This window comes from Lytechinus variegatus, chromosome 16 (assembly GCF_018143015.1).
Source record: "Lytechinus variegatus isolate NC3 chromosome 16, Lvar_3.0, whole genome shotgun sequence".
Classification (NCBI taxonomy): domain Eukaryota; kingdom Metazoa; phylum Echinodermata; class Echinoidea; order Temnopleuroida; family Toxopneustidae; genus Lytechinus; species Lytechinus variegatus.
Window position 1 is genome coordinate 16,188,435 of NC_054755.1, and position 27,485 is coordinate 16,215,919.

Sequence of the window (27,485 nt, forward strand, 5' to 3'; positions counted from 1 at the left end):
AACCAAGATGAAACATGTGTACAAGTGCATGTATTAGAAATAATAAACCCTGAAAACAACCATTATTGAGAATGAAAAGCTAAAACTACAAGGCAAACCCTGATTTTGTAAATAGGCATCTTACAGACACCTAAATAGTACACATAAGTGTATGGGATGAAATTAAGGTGGTGTTTCCGGTCACTTTATATTTCAATTTTTGAAGCACTAAATAATTATTTTCGAACGCATTTTTTTCTGGGCTTCATTTTTGTAACATATCACAGACACAGGTGACAAGTGTGACCTTCTAGCTCAGATTTTTTAAAAGTCAAACCAATGTTAACCAATCACTTTAAAAGCCCTGTGGAAATATAGCTATTAGAACTGAAGTTATTTTTGTTGTTGTTGTTGGAGATGAAACATCATTTCAATCAGAAAGGTAATTATACAGTCAAGTTCAGTTTTAACAGGTCTGCTTGTAAGTGTAAAAGGCCATCTCTATATGTGTATTTGGGTGGGGTTAGGAGTTTTGACTTTTTAGTGATTAAGTCAATAATAAAGGTGGGGGAAAGGGGTTGCTCGTCATACTATTCCTTAAATTTCTCTGCCATACACATAAAGTAGTGTAACAGCATGAATGCTAATAAATCATTGATTTATAAGCCACCATAGCTTTTAACAATTATAATACAAAAAAATCAATTATGTGTAATAATTAATACCAAGTTCAATATTTCTTGTTTTAAAGTGTTTGAAATGTACATCCACGCATGTCATGTACAGTGTAATTGACACAACAATGGCATCAATATGTATTTCCCATCTATAATTGCTGTTCAAAATTACTCTGAAATCTCCACCTACACAAATCCTGAAATTAATCAGCAATCTCTGAAAGTCTAATTTACATTAATGAAGGAAGCTCCTGAGAATGGCAATCATGACAAAACTGATGAAGACAAAAAAGGCATCATCGCAGCTTGCAACAACAATCCACTATCATGTAGCAGGCTCCAGCAGGTTCTGTGCAATTTCTATAGTATATTATGTAACGCAATGCAACAATTTTTGTCTGCCTCTTCTTTTTCTCACAGAAATTGTGTAGACCAGTCTTTAAAAGCTCAGCTTGCACTAAAAACAAAAGGCAAAATGGGTGGAAAAAGAGTGGAAAAGCACCCAGGACAGTGCTTTTCATCCTTAATAAAAATGCAATCACTCCTCGACCATTTTCAAAGGAGATTTACCGCTTTCCATCCTTTCATTATTTGAGAGCGTACATTATAAGAAAAGGAAATTAAACATTGCTGAAATGCCAAAAAAATGACATAGCACCATCACAGCAAATTTGATCACCATTATAATCATCAATATTATCAACTACAAAAACAGCAACATACCTCGTTCCCTGTTTGGACCTGCTATCAGAATTAGGTCCATTGGATTGGTCCTGGTCCTGGAACGAACTATTGGTCTCTCCTCCTTCAGTTGCCATGGTGATATTCACTATCCAAAGTTTACAAAAATTGATGATCAAAAAGTTGTATTGCGAAGCTTTTATTTTCTTTGTCCTTTCTTTCCCTCTTAATGCAGTCGTCTTAATGCTGATGTCTCAATAATCACTCAAATCTGTATCATTACTACGAGATGTATATGTAAAACGATGCTTCAACATGAAATTAATCCTTTCATATTCAAGCTGCATTCAATCCTCCTTCAGGAGTCTAGGTAGAGGATTTCCTTTCAGGTAACTGTATGCACCGCAATATATATGCCTCTTATGCAATAGCAAAAACTATCAACCTGTTTTGGGATAGTTGCTTCCTGTGCTATCTGCCCAGGCTTGGTATACAGTGTAGACTATAAACGTTTGGTAGCCAGATGAGAGGTTTTAATTGGTTTATTGAATCTCCTGGGTGGTTGTTATCCTATCCTAGCCAGCTCCTTGATTGCTTCATCACGACTTGCTTAAGAGGTGGAGAAGCCCTTCTTGTACCGAGGATGCGTGGGATCATACACACACGGGAGCCTGGATAACACTCACTCGCAGCACAGCAGCTAGCCTGCAGACAATATTAAACGATGACAGTCAACGGTGACATAGTGTAGACACACAGGGTCTGCCGGTGTACAGAGTGCAGTCTGCTACTACACGGTGGGGGATATCAAGGGTGGGTGGCAGTGCGTGGGTGTGTGTTTGTGTGTGTGTGTGTGTGGGAGTGCATCCGTGTTCTGACTGAGATGGGTAAATCAAGGAGCACATGTTAAAGCTCCTTAAAGGTAAATGTTTTGCGTCTGGGGAAGATGCTCAATTCCGGGATTCGGTGCAGGCTTCTTCCTCGAAGGGTGATGACAATCAAAGGGGTGTGCTTAGTGGTGGTGCGCAGACACCCTGGATAAGGTCAAGATGTGCTGTCTCCAAAACAAACAAACAAAGATGCTCGAAGCAACGCAACAGACAGATGCAAACATTGGTTCTTCTCCACACCTGTCACTCAGCTCTGTGATTGATAAAGGATAGAGACTAATTAAAATCTTACTGAGTATTATCTGATAATAATAAATTTCTTGTATGAAATCTTCAAATATGATGTACATGTGCATGTTTTTGAAGAGGTTATCTGGGTGTTTCATGACAATCTGTTCATTATCCTTTTTCATCTATTCCCACCTCCTATTTCTTTCTATTTCACTCTCTTTCTCACTATTTTTCTTTCTCATAAATATTTATAATCTTTTTTAATAGTTTCCAGGATGTCATCCCAAGAGAATATTACACATGAAACTACCACCCTTATAATTGTGCCTATAAAAAGTATATACTGTAGGCCTACAATGCATATATCATAGTGTGCATTAAAAATCATTCAAGGAAACAGCAACAGTCAAGAGCATTTTTAGTGCTTGACTACCGGTAATAGTAATTGGTTTGAAATAATACATTGCATGATAATCATACTTTCTACCCTGCTGTGTTTCCATTAAAATTTCTTCTTCTCTGTAAAATTTCCTTATTAAGTTCTTATTTCCTTCTCCATCCTCCTTGCTATTCTCCTCTCTCTCTCTGTGTCTCTCTCTCTTTCATCATGTTTTTCCTTTCTCAGTCTCCCTTCCTTATTCTATCCCTGACTCACCTTTTCTGTTTCAATTGTTTCTTTTTCCTCCCTCCTTTTCAGTCTCTCCTATTCTCCATCTCCCTTTCCCCCTCCTTCAAATCCTCCTTTTATCTGTCTTTCAGCATCCCAGTATCTACCCCCTCCCTTTCTTTCTTTCTTTCTTTCTATCTATCTATCTATCTATCTATTTATCTATCTATCTATCTTTCTATGTATCTATCTATCTATCTTTCTATCTATCTATCTATCTTTCTTTTTTCTTTTCTATCTATCTTTCTTTCTTTCCTTTCTATCTATCTATCTATCTTCTTTCTTTCTTTCTTTCTTTTCTATCTATCTATCTATCTATCTTTCTTTTTTCTTTTCTATCTATCTATCTATCTTTCTTTTTTTTCTTTTCTATCTATCTATCTATCTATCTATCTATCGACCTGTATCTATCTACCTGTATCTGTCTGTCGCTCTCTCTCTCACACTCTCTCTACACCATTTCGCCCCACTCTCCTCTCTCCTCTATCATTCTCCCACTAGGCCAAAGGTTATGCCAGCCTCTTAAATCTTGTGAATGCCAATAGCAGGTTCAAATTGTACTACATGGGAATAGTTTAAAACAGGGTTATCACTTGGTGCACCTGCTTCTATAAAGATTGATAGCTATGTGACAGAGCCATGCTAAAATAAGGATTAAAGGAGGATGGGTTAGTTTTCATTCTTAATCATCCCTGACATGCTGCCATATGGTATGGGTTCATTCAGTTTAATATCAATTGTATAATCAAAGAAGTAGGCCATATATAATCATAGTTCTATATATAAATGAAAATAAATACAAAATTCACAATTTAATTTGTAACAAATGGACCACTCCAGAGGTTTTTCCTTGGTGGCTTTGGATTCAGGGCCCTTGGAATTACAAATTAGATGTAGATCTATCAATATTATTTTACATTATACTTGATTAATGTAAAAAGGGGGAAACAGTGACAGTATTCATAACTATTTTCTTTTGAATTTATACTTAAATTACAAAGATTGAACACAAATTAATATACATGTATCAATATTATATTGCATTCCACTTTATAAATGTAAAAGGGGAAACAATGACAGTATTTCCAGACTATTTTCCTTTGAATAGATTGAAAGCTTATGTACATCTATATGACAGGGATACTAAACTTTGGCATTTATTTTCAACCTGGATCAGGTAACACAAAACCTTATGACTGATCATAGGGCAGATTCTTACAATTGATCATACACAATAATCAATGGAATCAATCACAGAAATTGGCCCTGTGATCAATCACTAAGCTATATGTTACAGGACCTTGACATCCTATACATCCTGTTCTTCACAGGATATTGATGTTGATGATAAAAAGGTTAGAAAGGAATAGGAGAAATGAGGAAAAAATATGATTTAAGGGAATAAGGAATAATTTTGCTTTTCAATACCACATTTGATGAGCATTTTTTTTTAGGAAAGCTCTCAATTATGTTGTTTACAGTCCTTGTACTTTTTTTGACTGGTTTGAATAAATTCAATTCAATTCAATTCTACGCAGCAGAACAGCTGGTGTTAAATTAACACCAGTGTGGTACATGTTTCTAGATCGGAACACACCAGAAAGGTGTTGAAGCAACACCGGATTGGTTTGAAGTTAACACCATTTGGCATTTACAGTGTTGGCAACATTAATTAGTGTTAAGCCAACATTGGTTTGATTCTAAAGTGGTGTTGTGTCAACACGTCTCTGGTGTATTCCGATATAGATACCAGGATGACCAGTGTTAAATGAACATTGGTGTTTTTGCAGTGCATGAATAACAATAATCTGCTACACAAAAGTCTTTCTGTGTAGCAGTCTTTTACAATTGTGGAGCTCCAGAATGTGAAAATATGAAGTTACCGACTGAGCCAACACCACTCTCAATACTACAGAAGGGTACAATGAAAATAGGTCACCGTGACTTTGACCTTTTGACCTCAAATCAATAGGCTTCCTGGGATTCATGCTAGTACCATACACACCAAACTATATGAGCCTAGGTTAAGTTAAACTGAAGTTATCGCGTATCACCGAGCATGATACCATAAAACGTCCCGTCAAGACGGGCGTATGAAAACATGAAAGAAATATTATTTCATGTAATAACATATTAAGAAAAAGGAAAGTTGGGAAATCATCAGCCCATCTAATAAATATTCATGACGATGTGCATATGACTGCTTTCACAAAATATTGATAAAATTAAAAAATTGATAACTTCATTATTTGCTATCTGATTTTGATGAACAGCATTGTGCTCTGTGAATTTTACTCTATTTATTTAGATATAAATATTTTCAGCCTGGACCATCCCTTTAAATTGACTTGATTTACTTGAGCAGTCACTTGATAATTTCCATTTGGTTAGAAATTAAATATATGGATGAAGTGCAGAAGGGTACTTGTTTGTCAAAAAAGCAATAGTTGAGAAATACAAAATAAGTGAAAACAAATAGGAAAATGAATCATGTTTTTCCTTTAACTTCATCTGTAATCATTGTCGTAATGAAGTGAGGAACAAAAAACATCTAAAATATTGATCATGATATTAATGCATGGAAAGAAATGATTCACATAAAAGTAAGCAATGGGGCAGGAATGGAGAATTAAAAATACAAAGTTAATAATGTACAGTACATGTAGAGTTGAGGAAAAGGAACAGGAAGAGATTTTTTAGACAAACAGATTGGATTTCACAGCTATGTAGGAAAAATTCAGTTCAGCACCATATTCACTTTTTAAGCCCAAGTTATTGGGGGTGGGAAAAAGGGGAGAAACGTTGAATTGCATGCACATTACCCTTTCACACTTTCTTTCAGATATATTTTCTATTTTTTAAACAATTTTTTTTCTTCTATCCTCTCTTTTGTTTTTATTAAAGTGTTTGAAAATTCAGGGTGGATATACAAGATTTTCCAAAGGAAGGGGGCACACTTTCATGTGGAAAATTTAATGAGCCCCCACCCCCAAAAAAAATAATAATAAAGAGAAAGGAATAAGAAAGTGTAAAGAGAGATGGAAAACAGGGAAGGGGGGTGACATAAAGTTCAGAGGGATTAAACAGCCTACACAAGAATAAAGACCTTTTCCCCTTTAATTCCCACCAATAAATATTAATACATTTTATTAAAATTATTTAATAAACGAATGAGGAATTTAAATAGAAATAAAAAATATAATTAAGACCCTAATAATGACAATTATAATAATTTAGAAAAAGCTTCATTTGGTTTATATGCAATGAAAATAATAAATGAATTACATAAAATAAATGAATGAATAAATAAATAAATATACATATATAAAAATAAGTAAATAAATATATAAATAAATGAGAAAATAAATTAATTAATAGATCAATAGAAAGGAGAGTGTGGTGAAAACAGCACAATATTCATGCACTTATTGGATTGCTTTAATAATGATATATAAATTTATTCTATAAACAGTAGTATTTAAAGTATAAGAAACCCAAATTTGCACTACACAAGATTGTAAGTAACATCAGCAATCATTTTTAATATGCATGACAGCATGGTTTAAAATTTGTTAAAGTCAGATGTAAATTACCTTATAATAAATCCATCTTCTTTTAATCTTTCACCTTGTGCCTTAGCTTCACTCTTCCCTGATTTCCTTTCTTCTTCTCTTTCATCGGTCTTCTATCTTTTCCTTCCATTTTTAAAAAAAGTTTATTCTCAAGATTTTTACATTCATATTTCTCCTCTTAAAGGGGAAGTTCACCCTGAAGAAAACTTTGTTGTAAAAATAGCAGAAAAAATAGTAAAAAATATTGGTGAAGGTTTGAGGAAAATCCGCTAAAGAGTAAGAAAGTTATGAGAGTTCAAAATTTAGGATTTGTGACGTCATAAACGAGCAGCTGCCCCATGTGTTGTGAATATATAAAATGTATGAATTTCAAATCTTGTATGGTTCCTGATAACTTAATTTTGTTTTCTTTTCATGATTGGGTGTGAAATAATTTGTCTATTGACATACAAAAGTTACAGTGAAAACAATTTTCAATTTTCTGAGAAAATGACATTTCATTGATTTTTTACCATTCGCTATGTAAGAATGCTGCTCGCATATGACGTCACAAATCAAATAATTGAAATTCTAATTTTAACTTTAATTATTTGATGAATTTTTCTCAAACCTTTGGCAATATTTTTTATCATTTTTTCTGCTATTTCTACAATAAACTTTTTGTCAGGGTGAACTTCCCCTTTAATTAATTTCTTCTCATTCATCTATACTAGTGTCCTAATATGCCTTTTGTTTTCTGTTTTCCTCTGATACCTGCCTTTTCATAGTGAAATTGTCATCAGAGTCAGACCTGTGATTTCACAAACTACTAAATGGGGTGTTGCGATCAATTGCAAGTCTATTTTTGGTCCCTAAATCAATCATGTCTTGCATTGCAAATTAGTGATTGATTGCTAATCTGCTCCTTTAAACAAGAAGTTCAATATGATTTGGTATTCTAACGTTGATCTGTCATGTCATTGTCAGTTGTAAAATTGTGACATAAAATTTGCAATTGATCGCAAATATTTTCTTGCAACACCCTGACAAGTCACTGCCAACACTCAACATTTTAGACCACTATGGGCCTACTGCACTCATACTTTCATACCAAGGTTATTTTTTTATTACTGTGGTTGTTGGTTTAGATCTATCACTATCAGAGCTAGACTCCTAGAGCAGACCTCGTCCGCGGAATCAGTCTGTCATATTATATCTTCAATATTGTGTTGTGTCACTGACTGAATTATGTCAGCATGCACTGGGAATGAATTGAAAGATATAAAATAAAATTTAAAAAGATGCGCGCTTACCCTGGCTTGAGTGTACTCCTCTCTTCAACTAGAATCTATTTCGTCTGGATCAGAGTGTTCACGCTAATTTCATGAGATTTTTTATTCTGCAAACTTAACAATCAAATTAGAGCCTCACGTCACCCATCCATCATTCCATGCGTCAATTGCCACTGCTGCATGTACTGCGATAACGATACTTTCGCTGCTTCGTAGATACGTACCAGGCATGCAAGGTTGAAACAGAATACAAAACATGCAGTCATCGAAAGCACTCGTGCCTGGACAAGCCGAGGGGATTCCCCGACTCAACTTTTCGTGCCACGCCCCCTTCATGAAGTTTGTGAGGCTCCGGGAGGCTTGGCTCCTGACCAGAATCCGTCAATTGATCATTCACACGTGAATGAATAAATGAATTGATTATGATTTCAATTGATGACTTAAAGGACAAGTCCACTCCAACAAAACCTTGATTTGAATAAAAAGAGAAAAATTAAACAAGCATAACACTGAAAATTTCATCAAAATTGGATGTAAAATAAGAAAGTTATGACATTTCAAAGTTTCGCTTACTTTTAACAAAATAGTTATATGAACGAGCCAGTTACATCCAAATGAGAGAGTCGATGACATCACTCACTATTTCTTTTGTATTTTGTTATATGAAATATGAAATATTTGTAGTTTCTCGTCATTGTCATGTGAAATGAAATTTCATTCCTCCCTGAACACGGGGAATTCCATTATTTTAACATTTTGTGCTTCAGGCAAGGAGGTCCTAGTCGTAAAATTCGTAAAAATGGAAATATTGTATAATTTACACAATAAAAAACAAAATAAATAGTGAGTGAGTGACATGATCAACTCTCTCATTTGGATGTAACTGGCTCGTTCATAAAACTATTTTGTTAAAAATAAGCGAAACTTTGAAATGTCATAATTTTCTTATTTTACATCCGATTTTGATGAAAATTTTCAGCATTGTGCTTGTCTGATTTTTCTCTATTGATTCAAATCAACATTTTTCTGAGGTGGACTTGACCTTTAAGAAGAGGTAAAGTGGGTATGTGACATCATCAGTACACCAGGGTCCCGTAACACAAAGCTTAGCAATGATCGTATAACATGTTTCTACGATTGATTACATTGACTTCAATGTACGATCAATCGTGAAAACCTAATCAAAGACGACCTTTTTTTCAATTCATACTTTGTTTCGATGTAAATTCATTATGTTGTACTTGTTTTATTTACGTTGTTTTATTTATAAAGTACATAGAAACTGTATTGTATTAAGCGCTATAAGTTCCGTGTTATTATTATTTCAATAAAAGATGAATAACAAGATAAATAGGGTGCACGACTCAGAACTCAAACTTTCTCTCTTTTTGCTCTGCTTTCTTTCATTTTCTTAGTCCTGTTTCTGTCCCCCTCTTTTTCCCCCTTGTTTGTGATACTACTAAGAGGGGTGGCTAAATGGGGTTACCGCCCCTTGCCCCCCTGCAGCACTGCCCCAAATCTTAACAATCCATAGAAAGTGATTGATGATTATTTTGGGCCCATAGGCGGTGCAATATGGGGCCGGGGCGATTGCCCCTGTGACTTTTAAAATATTTTAAAAGGGGGAAAAGAGAAAAGAATATAAACAGGTGGGGGAAAATGGAAGAAATAAGGATGAAGGTTATAATAGGTGCTATCTGGGCCGTAAGAGTCTACAATATTTTTATGATTAAAATGAAGAAAACAATGACGTCAACTTTAGGTCATCTTGCCCCACCCTCTACCGAAATAACCCGGCACCGCCCCTTTCTGGGCCGATTTATTTTATTCCATTTCAGGGATGAATTGTGTGTGAAATATGCATATAGTTAATACACGTTTCCTAAAGGAACAAGGCAACCATTATGCAAAACTTATAAGGAATTACAAAATTCAGCATGGGCCCAGATGCATTACTAATGCAATAAACGAAACAAAACACAAATAACGATCAGATTCTAGATTTTTACCGTTTAATAAATCACACATCAGTCACAATAAAAGCGAATCTAAAATTTGCTTGATCTATATAAAAGATAAAATCTCTGAATAATTAGTGCGATATATTCATATACAATCATGTATAAATGTGAAATGATTAACATTCGTTGCACTCTCAGTACGAAGTAGACATAGTGTACAACTAATCCTCGATGTAAATAAAATATGGAATGATTAATTGTTTCAGCTTAGTAGATGACATTGCACACGAGGAATCAAAAGTTCCGTATAATACAAATTTTAACGAATAGAAGAATGAGAAAGGTTGATTCATTGAAATACAATCATGTAGTAAAAATATCATTATTTTATGTTTGAAAATAAAAGAATATTGTATTCCCTTATTAAATTATTTCTGAGATTGCACTTTTATAACAATAGTTTCCGCGGTGTTCGTATAAGATAAGGAAAAAGTCCGAACCAGCAAGTACATTTTAGATTAATCACTTCTAAATTAAGAGCCGGAGCGAAAGACCTTCCATATAATAGACCAGTTCCTAGTTACTTCATGGACAATTTTGGTCAAATGACCTTTCATTTCTTTCATTATGATATAGGCAGATTTCAAAGCAAGATATTACGTAAGCTTGCCTTACATAGCAGGATGAAGAGATTGAATAGACCAGGTGACTAGAATAGCACACCAATGAACACGTTATGAAGGTATTTGTTGCATTCCTACTTTGAATGCAGATCATAGCGTGTGAAATACCAGTCGTTCGTAGACGCATTGCTGTTTTTGTGGATGTAGGCCTAAATGAAAACTATACAATTCAAAAGAATATATGAATAATCAAGACATCAAAGTTGGTGCTTATCTCATTAGATTTTAAAGCACCATGTTACTTTAGTACAAATGACCTTCCTCTGATCATGCGTAGAATATTTTGATCATACGCAGAAAGGAACTACGAACTGGCTTATTTTACGCTCTTTCTTTGCCATTTTGCACAGGATACTTAATATTAATGGACTTTTTTTGACGAACTAAGATTACGTAGCTCTCAACAATTTCCTATTAAAACCAACTGACCTATTCCACGTCTCACATAAAAATGTGATGGATTCAGATCAATCACAACTTCTACTTTGTTCTTAACTCCTATCTCTTAAGTACACAGTTAAGAACAAATCTGGAGATGATTTTAATATGAATCAATCTTTATATAAAACTGGTCCCTTTACTCATGCGTTGATCAAATCTCCAGACTAATTGTTTATAGTACCCCTGTAAAGTGTGCTGGACCCCGTTCCATAAATCCAGTTGTCATTTACAAGTAAATAACTGTATGTTACATTGTGATTGGCCGAGAGCAGATTTGTTGTATTGTCAATGACGAAAAGTTTTGTGGAACAGGGCCCAGACGTGATTCATTATAATGACACGAGGAATCATGGTCTACAAAAATATACATAATTATTATTTTACTCTTTTTGTACCCCACACCCCTCGAAGAACCTGTTTTCTATGTTTCTAAAAGACGTATTTATTTTGGTATAATTAAATTTACAGGAATTTAACCACTTCAAAATAAGTGAAAACATTGTAAAGTCACTATGGAATTTGAATTGAGACGAACTATATTATATACTTAGAATCTACGTACCCGGTTACTTTTTCCACATTATGGAAAACATCGAGCACATGCAACTTTTTTAAATTCAAATTCTTTACCCCAAAACCTTAAAATTCAATGAATCTTCAAAGATCGTTTAATGAAAATCTGAAAAAATGTCATATGAAAGGCTTTAGCACCATCTATGTGGGTATCAAACTTTTAAATTCCAACAACCCTTTTTGGCCAGGACGCACACGAGCATGATCATTCAACCGAGACCGCATAAATATTCAATACAGGGCACTCTTAAACACCTGGGTGGAGAGTGGCAAAAAACCGGTATGTTGACCTGTGTTTTGTTCATCAATTAAGCACTGGCGTACAGACGGGGGGGGGGGGGGCTTTCACGGCCAAGAAAAAAAAAGAAGAGAGAAGAAAAGAGAGAATGTTGAAATGTGATAACATTTTTTGAATATTACGTCGTCGGAAATCTATCACAAAATAGGATTTTTTTACATAGAAATGTCAAAAATGTTTGCTTGCTCGCAGCTGTCTATAAATTTTACGCGATATGCCATATCTAGCCCCCTCAAATTTTTGACGCATTACGCCACTGAATTCAAGATATTTGCACCTTAATAATAATTATTGCACTCAAACCTGAGAACAGAACTTTTCCCAGCATAGTAGAAACAATTATTTTACGTCATCAATAATTATTCAAAATAGATGCCCTGCATCACTTGATACAAATTTTTCAGCTATATGTGTATTACATTCGGAATCATAAGCACACCACATCTAACTTGTTAAATCAATCGAAGCATGCGATTATCTTGTTGTGGTATACGGTATGCTAAATTTCTTTCATCTATTTTCTCTCGACATACCTTAAAATCTAAAAGCATTGTGTAAGAAAATATCCCTCAATAAATGGGAGGTCCTAAAGGAAGATGCCCTGCATCTTTGTGATAATAATTCAGCTGTGATAAAATACATTCAGAATAATTGTTCAAAAATAAACCATAGCTCGCTTTTATGTGATCATCTTAAAGAATGTTACAGATATGCATGTTGAATTTCTTTCATCTATTTTCTTTCGACAAAAATTAAAATGTGAAATACTAATATCACTTCCGGATATTTTATTCATGTGAAGGTTTAAATACGAGTCTTACGCTATGTACAGTTACATAAAACAAAACCAACCCAAACTTAAAATCGTTGTTTAAAACTTTAAGCAAGTTGTTTAAGCCAGTCACTCAAACAGCTATTGATTATTTTTTAAACACGTTTAAAAGTTTAAAAAGTTGTCTAAACAGTTTAAAGAATTGAAAAACATGTTTACACAATTGCCAAAAAGGTTTAAACAATTGCTTAGAGTTTCAAACAAACAGAGTGTTGGGCCCAAACAACGTGCTTGAAACTTTAAATAGATTTTTACATTTCAAGATTTAAAGGTGGATACATCCATGCACACTTTTTATATCCGTTTTCCATTCAGCCAAGCACGCACTACCTTGTTAGCTATGTGACCAACTCTATTGCCATATCGCTCTTGAATACAAATATCAAAACAGTAAAATGTTCGTTATCTTATATACATAAATATGAATAATTTCTTCTTCAACTGCCTTCCATTGTGACCTACGTCAAGTCATTGCTATGGCAATGACCAATGCGGGCCGTGACCTTGATCGTTGATGACGTCACCATTTGCTAAGGCACCCGGATGCATGTTAAAAAGAATTCAACCACTTCTTTAATAGCCAATAGTTATATTCGCCAGCCAGAAAAGGAAATTATTTGTTCTCAATGACAATAACAAATATTGAAACTAATAGCTCATACTAATAATAAATATCAACCATGTTAACAACATAAGGTAAAACCTCTATAGGGGAGAGGTGAAAACAAAGGGGAAAAAGGCAGAAGAAATTTTCGAAAGTGTCCCAAGTGAAATGTTAATCTAATGTAATCAATAACGGCCATTGTCGGTGAAAAAGTGACCTTTTAATTGAAGACAAAATTTTCAAAAAAAGATGTTAACCAAATTATTTAAAGTACAGTGTATTTAGGCTAGTAACACTTCTAACCAACTCTGATTAATTGAAATTAATCTAATATCACCTTAAACACTAAATATCTTTGCATTTGTAAATTCGTTGTTTGAAAGAGAGCCTTGGTTTTTAAATCGCCTTTAGCTTTCACGATTTCTCATCAATATCCTCATCATGGCCAAAGGATTAAACCAGAATAATTTTCAAATGTGACTTGGACCCTTTATACGCTGTGTTTAAGCCTATGTTTCTGTGCCCTGACCTTCTGTTCCTTTCACACACATACGAGTAAAGTCTTCAAACAGCAAATCCTCATCAGTGTACATGGGGGCAGCTCCTCTGTAAAAAAATGTTAATTAAACCAAAATAAAAAAAAATCATTGATATGATGCACTTTGAATTCGTTCTGAATTTACCACCAAATCAAAAGCAGATCCAACAATTCATAATTATTTATGGATCTATGAATATTTTTTGAAAAAGCAAACAAAAAATGGAAATAAATGTCCCAGTGACAACTTGATGTGGTACTGCGTGAACTTCATTTTCATTCAGTATTAATGGTTCATCCTGAAATACTATGATCCCGGCAAAGGCGACATACAAAATTTTGTAAGATATCTAAACAATTATAAATATCAATAACAACATTTCAAATCGATTACCGGCTATACAAACATTTTTAGACAATAGCCTGTATGCAGCATGTTATATTTTTTTATCATGAATTGGAATCATTATGCATGAGATATCATAATGATACATGTAATATTCTCTTCATTCGAATTTTAAGTTTTCTAAATTTCTTTTTAACTTGTTGTAGTTGGTGATGTGATTCTTTTTACTGTTCTACTTCAAGATAAAATGGACTATGTATATATACTTACGATGTATCAAATTTGATGAGATTGGGATCAAGGACTTCTTGTTCATTGCCTAAATAAAATTGAAAGGAAAACAATTGTTTTGATGAAGAAAGTTTGAAACACACACACAAAAATTACATACTGATATCCACACTTTGTATAGATGAATTTCTTCTCAATTTCCTTCTCCCTCCTCTTCTCCTTTTCTTCTTCTTCTTTCCTTCCTTCTTCTTCCCCTCCTTCTTTTCCTCCTCCTTCTCCTCCTCATTTTTCTACTTTTTTGTCTTCTTCTTGTTTTCTTTTTCTTCTTTTTATTCATCTACTCCTCTTCCTTCTTCCTTTTCTTATTCTTCCCCTCCTCCTCCTTCTTCTTCTTCTTTTTCTTCTTCTTCCTCTTATTCATCTACTCCTCTTCCTTCTTCTTTTTCTTCTTCTTCTTCTTCTTCTTCTTCTTCTTCTTCTTCTTCTTGTTATTTTTCTTATTCTTCTTTTCCTTTCTCCTGATTGAAAACCCTGGCTTAGTATACGGGACTGGGTAAACATTGCTGCAAATGATTTTAAGGAATGCAGCAAAATATCTGCATGACTTACCTGATTCAGTTTTCATAACTGGTTCTGGTGCGGGTGCGGGTGGTGGTGGGTGTGACAGGACAAACGGCAACTCCACAGATAAGGGACTGCAAGAATCATAATAAACGTGAGGAAATAAACACAATTTCATTTAAAGCATTCACAATAATATCTCATTAGCAGGAGAAAATAATTCTGAATATGCATTATCTTTACAGAACAATGAGTCTCACAACATTTTTGTCACATTTCTTTATCTTTATTTAGTTACAAAACATAAAATAAAGGTATCATTAAGTACGAATGTGGGCAGAAATGTTTACCTCAAAATATTGTTGGTGTTACCGATGATAACTGATATCTTATCTATTGTTAGTATACTTTTGCCTAAAGTAGATTCACCAAGAGCACTCTGTCGAGCTAAACCTACCGGGCCGAAGTCATCCTGATCGAGTTTACCACGCTGAAAGTGGCAATATATTTCAATTTTTGTTGGTTACTTTGTTGGTTACGAGTGTACCGTAAAAGTTAAGTGTGTAGGATACAAAATAAAGATCTGTTTAATCAGATAAATTTTGTCAATTTACATGAAAATTTATGTTAAACCAGTTGCCGATCAAATTAAAATATTTGCACATTCCCCCCTTATGTAATATTGAATAACAATACACAAAATTTATAAAGCACTTTTATACAAATGTTTCAAAGCACAAAAAAAAGATATAGATGGAAGTAAGAATATACAAAACTTTTAGGGAAATGAACAACATTAAAATACTTCTTCCAAAGCATGGAATTTTGCTGACAATTTTGCGATATGTTTCTTTTGTAGTTTACTAATATCCAACAAAGAAATACGCCTATATAAGAAAAATGCTCAAATATACCTTTAAAAAAAGACCGAGAGAAGGCACTAGAATTAAGAATAGAATATTTAAACTTAAATGGCGGCTGAAACAGTCGGGGGAGGGGGGGGGGGGCTTCAGCCCCAACTTTTTTCCCAAACCGTGTACAAAAAAACGTTAGTATGAATATTTGATTGTGATTTTTTTATGGTCAACCCCCCCCCATCTTCAAGACCGTTTCGTGGCCCCTGAAATCGCACATCGGTGGCTGGGGGGAAAATGACTTCAGCACTTCTGCAAGATTAGAATGTTAGATGATACTCGAGTAGGCATTCCACATTATTTGACTCTTTATCAAATAATATTAATCAGTACGATACTCACGATGATAAGATTTCTGTTAATTCAACTTTGACTTCCACCTTGTATTTCACAGTGATACCCAGCTCCTCGTCACTCAATACGTCACTTCGGTCACTATAAGATAAAAAATAAATAACACCAGAACTTACTTCGTTCTGCAATTTTATTCTGGTTTGAATGAATATTTGGCCATAATATAACGAGTGTATCACTGAAAATACACCAAAATTTACCTCATTCTCATTTCTGCATCTAAGATGTTCAGATTTTAAGTTATCAAAGGCGATATATAAATATATCAAACGAGTATAAAACTGAACAAACACCAGAAAATCCCTCCATTCCTTGGTTTGAGTTCACCAAAGGTCATAATCAAACGAGCATAATACTAAAATTCTGTTAAAATATGATATAAAATGATAGAGGAAATAGAATTTCAAAGCGTCATTTACATTCACAAAAATGTGATGTGCATATTATTACTGAGTCAGCATAAAATTATGTCACTCTAATCTATGCATGTATAACCAGGTTTTGATGAAATTTGCAGCGTTTTGCTTTGTAAATTTGGCTGCATTTATCTAGACATCATTATCAGTTCTTTAGATTCCTTTGTGGCGCAGTCACATTTCTCCTACAGTGGCTGTATAGGCGAGTCGAAAATTGCCGTTTCAACATTTTTGTACCAGATACATATACATGTAGGTGGTTTGAATGAAAATAAAAGTGACTGCAGCAGCATTATTCACCTCGTTGAGGATGCAAGATTTGTGTCTTCGTGTTTCAGTTTGCCATCCAGGGCCAGGCCTCGCTTTTCCAGATTTTTGTTATTCTCCAGCACAGGTTTGACTTTGAACACCTTGGTCAGAACTTGATTCTGTCTGACAGGCATTCCATCACTTTCGCTTCTGTTGAATGAGGTAAACAGGAAATGGATTTATAAATGATCATTAACTCAAGTGCCATCAACATCATTACCTTCATGATCGTCGTCGATGTCGTAGTCATTATCATCATCCTCATCATTCTCCTCCTCATCATCACCATCATAATCATCCTCATCATCACCATCATCATCATCACCATTATCATCATCATCACCATCATCATCATCATCATCATCTTCATCATCATCAAAATCGTCATCTTCATCACTGTCATCATTATCACCAAAACTACAATAATTCCCATCATCATCATCTTCATCATGATAATAATTATGATGATGAGGATGGTGACAATTATTATCATCATCATCATCATAATTATCACCATCTTCATAATCCTCCTCACATTTTTATCATTATTACAGTCGCCATCGCGGCTGTGATGAAAATGTAATACGCCTAACTTTAAACTTACGTAGCCTCGTATTTGGCAACATCACTTTTGAAAGACCCGGTCTCAAAGAGCTGAATGTCTGCAAACTGGAACACGGTCACTGTTACCCTCTTAACAGTTTTTGACGATTGATTCGAAACGTGGACATTGACCGATATGGTTTCCCCGTGATGATAAACCTATCAGAAAAAAATAACATGAATTAAAAATATGTCAACAGTAAAAATAAAATCAACCTTTGAAACAACATTGTTTAACTTGTAATCAACAAATGTTAGAAAAAATGATCATTGCTATTTAACTTTTGTTCAAAATGTAAACAACACCAGATCATTCATAAGTTCAAAGTGTTTAAATGTGTACTAAGAAATCTCATTGGAATTATTTACTTATTTGGAAAACAAACTTATCGTAATAGACAAGACATACTGAAGAAATATTGTTTATCAATATTACACTCATTTAATGCGCTGGGATGCAAAACACGAAAAAAAAAACCATCTGAATAACTTCTGTAGAATATTTTCAATGTATCCTTGTTCTTCTGTTGTATGGAAATACACTTCGAAATTGCTGCCGAGAAAAAAAATAATCTGACGGGAAAACTTCATCTATATACGGAGAGATTATAGACTCGAACGTTATATGGCACCAAAATTTGAGCTTGGTTGACCAATGTTAGATTTATTAAAGGGTATGGAGCTAAGGTTCACATTATTGAAAAGGGAGGGGGTCCTTTCATACGGTTACTGCACCTACATCCTTATCTAAGGTTGCTTCAAGCCGTAGAGGCGCTTTGCTGAACAGGAACTCCTTGAAAACCTCTGCACTCGGTTGTACACCCTTTCGTCTTGGAGCATAGGAGACCTTACGTATAGCTAGTTCTACTGATCGTCGCTTGCTTGGAACTTCGTTTATATGATCTACACATTAAAAGGAAAATTTCATAAACAAGGTGTATCAGTTTGATACAAACGTTTTTCTCTTTGAACTTACAGTCATTCTTCGAAAATTTAAACAGTTTGATGCTCAACTTTAAAGGCAATTAATATTCAAAATTGATCAATGCTATTTTCTTAACATTTTGTTTATAATTTAAATAATACTTCAGTAATTCAAAATGATCCTTTGCATTTTGTGAGTTAAAGAATGAACTGTTGATCACCTGTATCTAATTCTTTAACTCTACTGTAGTATCCTTAAAGGTATTATTTAACTTTGTGAGCAGCCGATTAAAAAAATTCTCAAACCAAGAAGAAACATGTGTACAAGTGCATGTATTAGAACTAATAAACCCTGAAAACAACCATTATTGAGAATGAAAAGCTAAAACTAAGGGGCAAACCCCGATTTTGTAAATAGGCGTCTTATAGACACCTAAATAGTACACATAAGTGTATTGGGTGAAATTAAGATGGTGTTTCCGGTCACTTTATATTTCAATTTTTGAAGCACTAAATAATCATTTTCGAACGCAATTTTTTTTGGGCTTCATTTTTGGAACATATCACAGACACAGGTGACAAGTGTGACCTTCTAGCTCAAATTTTTTAAAAGTCAAACCAATGTTAACCAATCACTTTAACCATTCAACTTTTTGAATGAGGCATCGTCGGAGACTTGAAAATATCTCGATCTAGCTTAATTACAATTGGCTTAAAACATAAAAAAACGATGTGTTTGTGATTAAGTAGATTAATGTTATAACATTGTGAATCCGTTCTCATTTGACACGTGACCTTTCCATGAAATTGATGAATCTGAACAGACATTACATCAATCAATGATCGGTATTAATATATAACAAGCATAGGCTGCAGATCAGGGAGAGAGGGGGTGTCCAACATCTCCTGTTTCTTTTAAGCTTTAATTTTTCTCCCTGTATATTACAAATATAAATGTTATGGGAACGAACCATCTTTCATTTATTACGCCTTCAGAAAAAAAAAATATTTGACGTGTACCCGTCAACGATCTGCCTGACATTGACAAAAAGCTTCACACATAAAATATCATTTTAAAAGCGATCATGGTCTTTTTATTCTCTATCAGCTAGTTATTGGGAGAAAGATAATTGTTTCTAATTTTTTCTCAAATTGGCAAAATAATATATATTTTTTCTTTACAACTATGATATTTTTCTTGTGTTGGGAAATAGTACCATTACATTATATATGCCTTCTAAACATGTTTATACTGTACAATAAACATGTTGAGTAGGCGCATGCCTACAGCTCTCAATCAAATCAACGTCAATTTCCGTACAGTGCCCCCAACGGCAACTTTTTTTCTGCTCAGTAACAGTACTGAAAGCTAGAGTTGTATCGTGATGATTCTAGGAATACTGCAATTTATTAAGAGGACCTTACAAGATTAAAAAAAAATGACTTCCGCATTAATTTTTTCTAGAAAGTTCCATGTCAGTTTTTCATTCTTTTTAGCGTTAAGAGGACACTGATGATACTTTCAACAGTTGATTGTAAAATTTTAAACACAAAAAAGTCACATAAATGACGGGAAAAATGAATCATAAAAAAGACCAACAGTGGTTCGTATCCTGATCATTCGAAAATGCAACTTATTATATTGAAAAAGGAAAAAAGAAGAAGAAAATATGATGCAAAATCTCAGGCCTTTAAGCCGAATTATAGGTAGCTGCAAGAATATGAAAATGTACCAAATATTTTGTAAAAATATAGTTGTTATACTCATATTTTTCCTTGTTATTGTGTCGAAACAACACTTTTTTGGTTTCTTGTTTTTTTGTTTTTTTCATTTCTCGGTAAAGAGTTGAAGCAGGCACTCCACAAAAGCGTGGTATATAAGTTAATCCTCATGTATGAAAGCCTTTTAATTCATCTGATTTATAGTGTGTATCATGTTTGAATGTAAATGAAGTATTGAAATGTCTTGAAAATCAGTTTACTAATATTTGCAGCTAAGCCTGCATTCACAACCATTGGCGGCGGAAGCCAATAAATTTAGGGGGTGTCCACCTGAAATTTTGGGATGGACACATGTAAAAAATAGGACAAGCGCCCCAAAAATTTTTGAGAAGCAAAAAAAAAAAAAAAAAAAAAAGGTCATCAACCTAAATTTTAGGGGGGGACAACACACGTGTCAAGGGGGTCCACGTGAATTTAGGGGGGGACGCAGGAAAAAAAATTGACAAGCAAAAAAAAAAAAAAAAAAAAAAAAAAAAAAAAAAAAAAAAAGGTTATCAAAACAAAATTTAGGGGGGGACCGTCCCCCCCACCTAAAATTTAGGGGGGGACACGTCCCCCCCGCTTCCGCCGCCTATGTTCACAACTCTATCAACACAAGCTCATTTCAAAATTAAAAAAAACTGGGAGCAATGGTGCCGGTAGACTTCCAAACAAAGAGATAAAAAAATGAGTCTGAAATCCTGAAGGAGGAAAATTAGTCTGCAAATAATTCAACATCTAACCCAGTTTTATTGACGACCATAAAGCCCACGCTGTCGTGACCAAGCTGAAGTTTATTGTGTATTGTATATACAGCCTCACAGTCCTTGCCCTTTTTATCATGAACTAGCAAAAAAGCGTGACACCAGTGGGATATTATAAGGAAACAGAGTTGAGGGGGAAGGGGCTGAGTTTTGAAAATGGTGCTCTTTATTATTTGCCAGTGGGGGAATGAGGAAACATAATTAAGGGGAGAGCTGAGTTTTGAAACTGATGTACTTCTCTGCGAGCCCCCAATAATGATAATGATGAATGAATGAATAATTAAATAAATACAATAAAAATGAATGGAAATAGTTACTGTGATAATAGATGAATTAAAAAGAAATAAAAAGAAGTGAAAAACAAGAAAGGGATGACGTTAAAAATAGAATACTTCAAAAGAACGACACGATACTAAATTGAGGATGAGGATGAGGTGCGAGACCTCGAAACATGTTCCGTCTATTAAAATGTTATGTTCTTTTCTTTATTTTTGTCTTCAAAAATAGAATACTTTAATTTAAAAAAAATCCAGCCCTGTCTGCAATTGTGCATCAGTTTTGGAGCATATTAGGTCTATTCATTTGCGATGAAAATTGATTATCATTTTACAGTACATATTTTACCTGATCAAATCCCGGTAACAGCAAGGTTAGCGATTAGTCATTAATTTGAAAGAACAATTCCGATTGGTTCCTTTCCGGTATTCTGAGACAAATGCGCATGCAACGATGATCTTGATAGGCCGTTCGATTTAGCGAATAATCTGAGGGTATTACTTAAGATGAAATGTGTAAGTCTTTTATGATTATACGCTTACCGCCAATGAAAGTATGGAGTGAGTACTCGACTCCACAAGGTTTTCTGTCTATGTCAGTCTGGGCTGGTTGAAGGCAAACTGAGAAAGGAGAATTCTTTGTCAGCTGAAAAAGAAAAAAAAACACACCATGTAATTCAATGATAATATTCACTGTTATATGGCTTAACACATCGGAATAACAAAGTGATTTAAATATATATATGTATCACCCCAGTCATCGAAACCTGACATGGCTGCGTACCATGTATGCACTGTCTCCACTCCCTGCGGAGCATTCCAACGAAATTTTCAAGATTCAGTTACTAGGCTTAATACATAGGCTTTTATATTTTACCTGGTACCCTTTCAACAGAAGTAGTAGAAGTAAATATAAAAATACTATGGAAATACTATGAGGCGGCGCGATAGCTCAGTCGGTAGAGCGGGGATTCATATTCCGGTGACCCGGGTTCGATTCCCAATTGGTGAGCTAGTGTCCTTTGGTAAGGCAATAATCCTCAGTACCAGGTCCTTCGGAGAGGACCTCAAGCCGTCGTGACGCGTCGGTCCTCTGGTTGTTTGCTTACAAGCATTCATGCTTTCTTAGCAATCAGGTAAAAAATCACTACCACCACCATCACTATCAGAAGTAGATATGGACATGCTAGTTATATCAGAAATAGATATGGAAATACTAGTAATATCAGAAGTAGATATGGAAATACTCGTTATATCAGAAGTAGATATGGAAATACTCGTTATATCAGAAGTAGATATGGAAATACTAGTTATATCAGAGTCGAAGTAGAAAGGGAAATACTAGTTATATCAGAAGTAGATATGGAAATACTAGTTATATCAGAAGTAGATATGGAAATACTAGTTATATCAGAAGTAGATATGGAAATACTAGTTATATCAGAAGTAGATATGGAAATACTAGTTATATCAGAAGTAGATATGGAAATACTAGTTATATCAGAAGTAGATATGGAAATACTAGTTATATCAGAAGTAGATATGGAAATACTAGTTATATCAGAAGTAGATATGGAAATACTAGTTATATCAGAAGTAGATATGGAAATACTAGTTATATCAGAAGTAGATATGGAAATACTAGTTATATCAGAAGTAGATATGGAAATACTAGTTATATCAGAAGTAGATATGGAAATACTAGTTATATCAGAAGTAGATATGGAAATACTAGTTATATCAGAAGTAGATATGGAAATACTAGTTATATCAGAAGTAGATATGGAAATACTAGTTATATCAGAAGTAGATATGGAAATACTAGTTATATCAGAAGTAGATATGGAAATACTAGTTATATCAGAAGTAGATATGGAAAGACTAGTTATATCAGAAGTAGATATGGAAATACTAGTTATATCAGAAGTAGATATGGAAATACTAGTTATATCAGAAGTAGATATGGAAATACTAGTTATATCAGAAGTAGATAAGGACTTAAGCTAAGGTAATAATATCCAAGTCCCTTTCGAATCGCATTGATACGTAAATGATATATGCTACAAAAGAACTGAATATTATTATTTTCATCATCATTATCATTACTATTGTCATCATTATCCTTATCATTATCATAATCATTATTATGAATAATAACTATAATAAAAATAACAGCTGCTTCATAACGCGCTTTTTGCCTGCGGATATAAAGCGCTGTTTTTATTACCCCGACTTTAGCTGCGCTGCCCATATAGGCGCTCAAGGATTCTAGAAATTTCTTCCTATTGGTTACCCGTTCATCTCACCTGAAATTGAACCCACGTCCCTCAGTTTGAGAGACGCAAGTCATAACCAATATAGACCATGACGCCCCCGCATGAATTTATTATCATTAATGTCACCATTTTTCCTATGATTATTATCATTACTTGTTATCATTATTGTCAATATCTTTATCATCATTATACTATTATTATTATTTTCATTATTATAATGTTTCATTATATCATCAACATCATTATTATCATTGTCGGCAAGCAGCAGATGACAGCTTCGAATCCCACTGGTTCAAATGTTTTTTTCTGACTTATGATTTTCGTTACAGATCGAGCATGCGCTCTTAAACACATAGGAGTAATGTCGAAATTTGTTTACAATAATTATAATTTCTCCTATTAAAAAAACTCTATATTCAAGACAAAAATAAAGAATAGAACATAACATTTTAATAAACGGAACATGTTTCGAAGTGTCGCACCTCATCCTCAGCCTGAAAATTATAAACAGAGTCATTGGTATTTATACAGTTAGGATGGATACACCTCGAAACATGTTCAGTTTATTAAAATGTTATGTTCTATTCTTTATTTTTGTCTTCAATTTAGTATCATGTCGTTCTTTTGGAAGTACTTTATATTTACTATTATTATTATTATTTTCATTTAGAATGTGTTATTACAGCAATTACCTCGAAGAAGAATGGATAGGCCTTGTCGCCAAGTTTCTTGGTAAGACTAGTCTGTAGCCGGGTCAAAGGTCGTTCATTCTCTGGTAAGGGTGGGTAGATTTGTCGCTGAGATAGGAACAGTTCTTTGCGGAATTTTAGACCTAGGACGTCCAGCTCCTCCCGGCCATACCGAAAGATGGCAACCAGTCGAGCGAAGACCTTTCGGTCCTTGAGGTACTCAGGATCCAGTAAGACTACACCATCTAGAAGGGAAAGAAAAAACGTGACTTAAGGCCAACGTACACCTCACGACTTGTTCATTGAATAGTAACTGAAAATATATTACAAAGGATAAAATCTTCATGTTGGAGGTTCAACATAACTGTATGAAAACTCTGATAAACATTTATTTGGATCAAGTCCTAATTCGTTCTAAATCGACTATAATGCTGCTATACGTCATTACGATTTTATATTTAATTCCCCTTTATTTTACTATACGGAATGTAAGATGGAATTCGAATGTAAATATGCACAAAATTTGCAATTCAAGGCATTAAATTATAGAAAAAAGTCTCTGAACAAACGTTTACTGATTAGATAGCAACAATTTGAATTGAACAGTTGTTTTGAGAAGTGCTAAGGAAAAGCTCTTTTTTTAAAGGTCAAGTCCACCTCAGAAAAATGTTGATTTGAATCAATAGAGAAAAATCAGACAAGTACAATGCTGAAAATTTCATCAAAATCGGATGTAAAATAAGTTATGACATTTCAAAGTTTCGCTTATTTTCAACAAGATAGTTATATGAACGAGCAGTTACATCCAAATGAGAGAGTCGATGATGTCACTCACTCACTATTTCTTTTGTTTTTTACTGTTTGAATTATACAATATTTCAATATCTACGAATTTGACAATTAGGACCTCCTTGCCTGAAGCACAAAATGTTAAAATAATGGAATTCCACGTGTTTAGGGAGGAATGAAACTTCATTTTAATGACGATGACGAGAAAATAAAAATATTTCATATTTCATATAATAAAATACAAAAGAAATAGTGAGTGAGTGATGTCATCAACTCTCTCATTTGGATGTAACTGGCTCGTTCATATAACTATTTTGTTGAAAATAAGCGAAACTTTAAAATGCCATAACTTTCTTATTTTACATCCGATTTTGATGCAATTTTCAGTGTTGTGCTTGTTGAATTTTTCTCTTTTTATTCAAATCAAGTTTTTGTTGGGGTGGACTTGTCCTTTAAAGAAAAGCATCTTCCACTAAGGTTTCCTAATCAGGTCATTGGACTCAGTTTTAGTTGATTTCACCAGGAACTATTACCTGGTATAGATCCTAACATACCTAAGACTTTCATGCATAAAATATGAATATTATTAATTGAAAGTATGGTGTGAAATATTTATGAAAGCAAAATCAATCACAATAAAAATGTGGTCTAGTTACCAATAGGATCGATGTGTGTTTTATGGTCCACATAATCTCGCTTCCCGAGATACGTTGTAATCTGAATACAGGGAAAAAACAAAATAAGCATTATTAAGTCTGTTATACTAAGATTTTCATAAAATGAATGATCTGATTATGGAGAGGGAGAGACAAAAATTAAAAGGAAGAGAGAGAGAGAGAGAGGGGGGGGGGAGAAGGGAATGAGAGGAGAGAGAAAGAGAGAGGATAGAGATGGAGGGGAATAAAGACAACGCTATACCTCGACGCCCCCACATTTTTAATATTATTGACTGAAAGCATATAGTGCAATTTAGATTTGAAAATATGAACATTTTTACAATGCGAATGGTTAAAGACAATGAGCGCAAAAGGGAAAGAGAAGCAAGAATGGAGTATTCAGCAAAATAAATGTCCCCCCCCCCAAAAAAAAAATAATAATCCCGAAAAAATAGACGTCAGACGGAAAATTTGCGAACACAAATTTTGGCATTTATATGAAAACATACATTAAGCCATAATACAGTGCGTCCCAGAAAAAACGAAACCGAGATTTAGCGATCATTTATCATTACTTAATCATAAATGAAATAGACAAATGACCTACCAATTTAAAGCTTAGAATCTCCTCTTTCATCTGCTGGTACTCAAATTACAATTTGAAGAAAGGATATCAAAAACTCATTTGGCGGGGGGTATCTGGGTTTCAAAAAGAAAACCACATTTTTGAAAAGTTCAGTATCTCCTCTTTAATTTGATACCTAAATTACAGAAAATGGTCAAGAAATAACAAAGTTCTGGTCATTTGAAATAAGGCTTGAATTTCAATAATTTTGAATGAAGAGGTTCTCCAGGCTGGCTTTCAAACTCACTCGACACTCCGTTTTGTTGACGATCAGCCATGCATTAAATCTTTTGTTCACCATCCGAAAGCTTCTTTGGGAAACCGGTGAAAACACGTTTATCTCGTGAAATTATGGAAATACAAGCCTTATTTCAAATGACCAGAACTTTTTTATTTCTTGACCATTTTCTGTAATTGAGGTACCAAATTAAAGAGCAGATATTGAACTTTTCAGAAATGTGGTTTTCTTTTTGAAACCCAGATACCCCCGCCAAATGAGTTTTTGGTATCCTTTCTTCAAATTGTTTTTGCTCACTCATGCGTGAATAAGAAATAACCTAAGTAATATCAGATGAAAGAGGAGATTCTAAGCTTTAAATTGGTAGGTCATTTGTCTATTCTATTTATGATTAAGTTATGATAAATGATCGCTAAATCTCGGTTTCGTTTATTCTGGGACGCACTGTATAGCGCCTTTTCACAGTGACATGTCCATTGCTTTCAAACGAATAACACAACATGATATTTCTGCTCTCCAAGTGATTACAATTCTTAAGAGGATATCGAGGGAAAAAATGTTTGCTTTGTTAAAAAATGTACAACATAAAATTAATGGATGCATACTCACAAAAAAATATGGAGGTGAAAAAGAAATGAACAGAATCAACATTATACTGTATACAGTAGAAGTTTGTTATTCTCTCATTTTCGAACGCTGATGTTATCAGCTGTCGATGTTCATCAGTGAGGCGCTAATTGATTCATTAAATGAATGAATGACACACAGTGTCACCATAGATCGCACCAATTAGATCAGTTACGTAATGAGTATCTCCTCCAGTTATATACCAATCTTATGGTATTTTGGTTTCTCA

General features: G+C 34.1%; 1 protein-coding gene across 1 annotated transcript in view; it reads right to left on the minus strand.

Moving 5' to 3' along the window:
- Positions 1–11,454: 11,454 nt before the first annotated feature.
- The window catches only part of LOC121429834 (beta-arrestin-1-like), a 51,302-nt gene continuing 35,271 nt past the window's right edge, over positions 11,455–27,485 (minus strand). The window contains exons 4-13 of the mRNA XM_041627074.1: positions 25,767–25,827; positions 24,325–24,566; positions 21,900–22,002; positions 18,372–18,535; positions 17,634–17,791; positions 17,021–17,179; positions 16,293–16,385; positions 15,085–15,170; positions 14,515–14,563; positions 11,455–13,966 (exon numbers count right to left, since the gene is read on the minus strand). Coding sequence (XP_041483008.1) covers positions 13,870–13,966; positions 14,515–14,563; positions 15,085–15,170; positions 16,293–16,385; positions 17,021–17,179; positions 17,634–17,791; positions 18,372–18,535; positions 21,900–22,002; positions 24,325–24,566; positions 25,767–25,827 — 1,212 coding nt within the window. The 3' untranslated portion in view covers positions 11,455–13,869. The remainder of the gene's footprint in view (positions 13,967–14,514; positions 14,564–15,084; positions 15,171–16,292; positions 16,386–17,020; positions 17,180–17,633; positions 17,792–18,371; positions 18,536–21,899; positions 22,003–24,324; positions 24,567–25,766; positions 25,828–27,485) is intronic.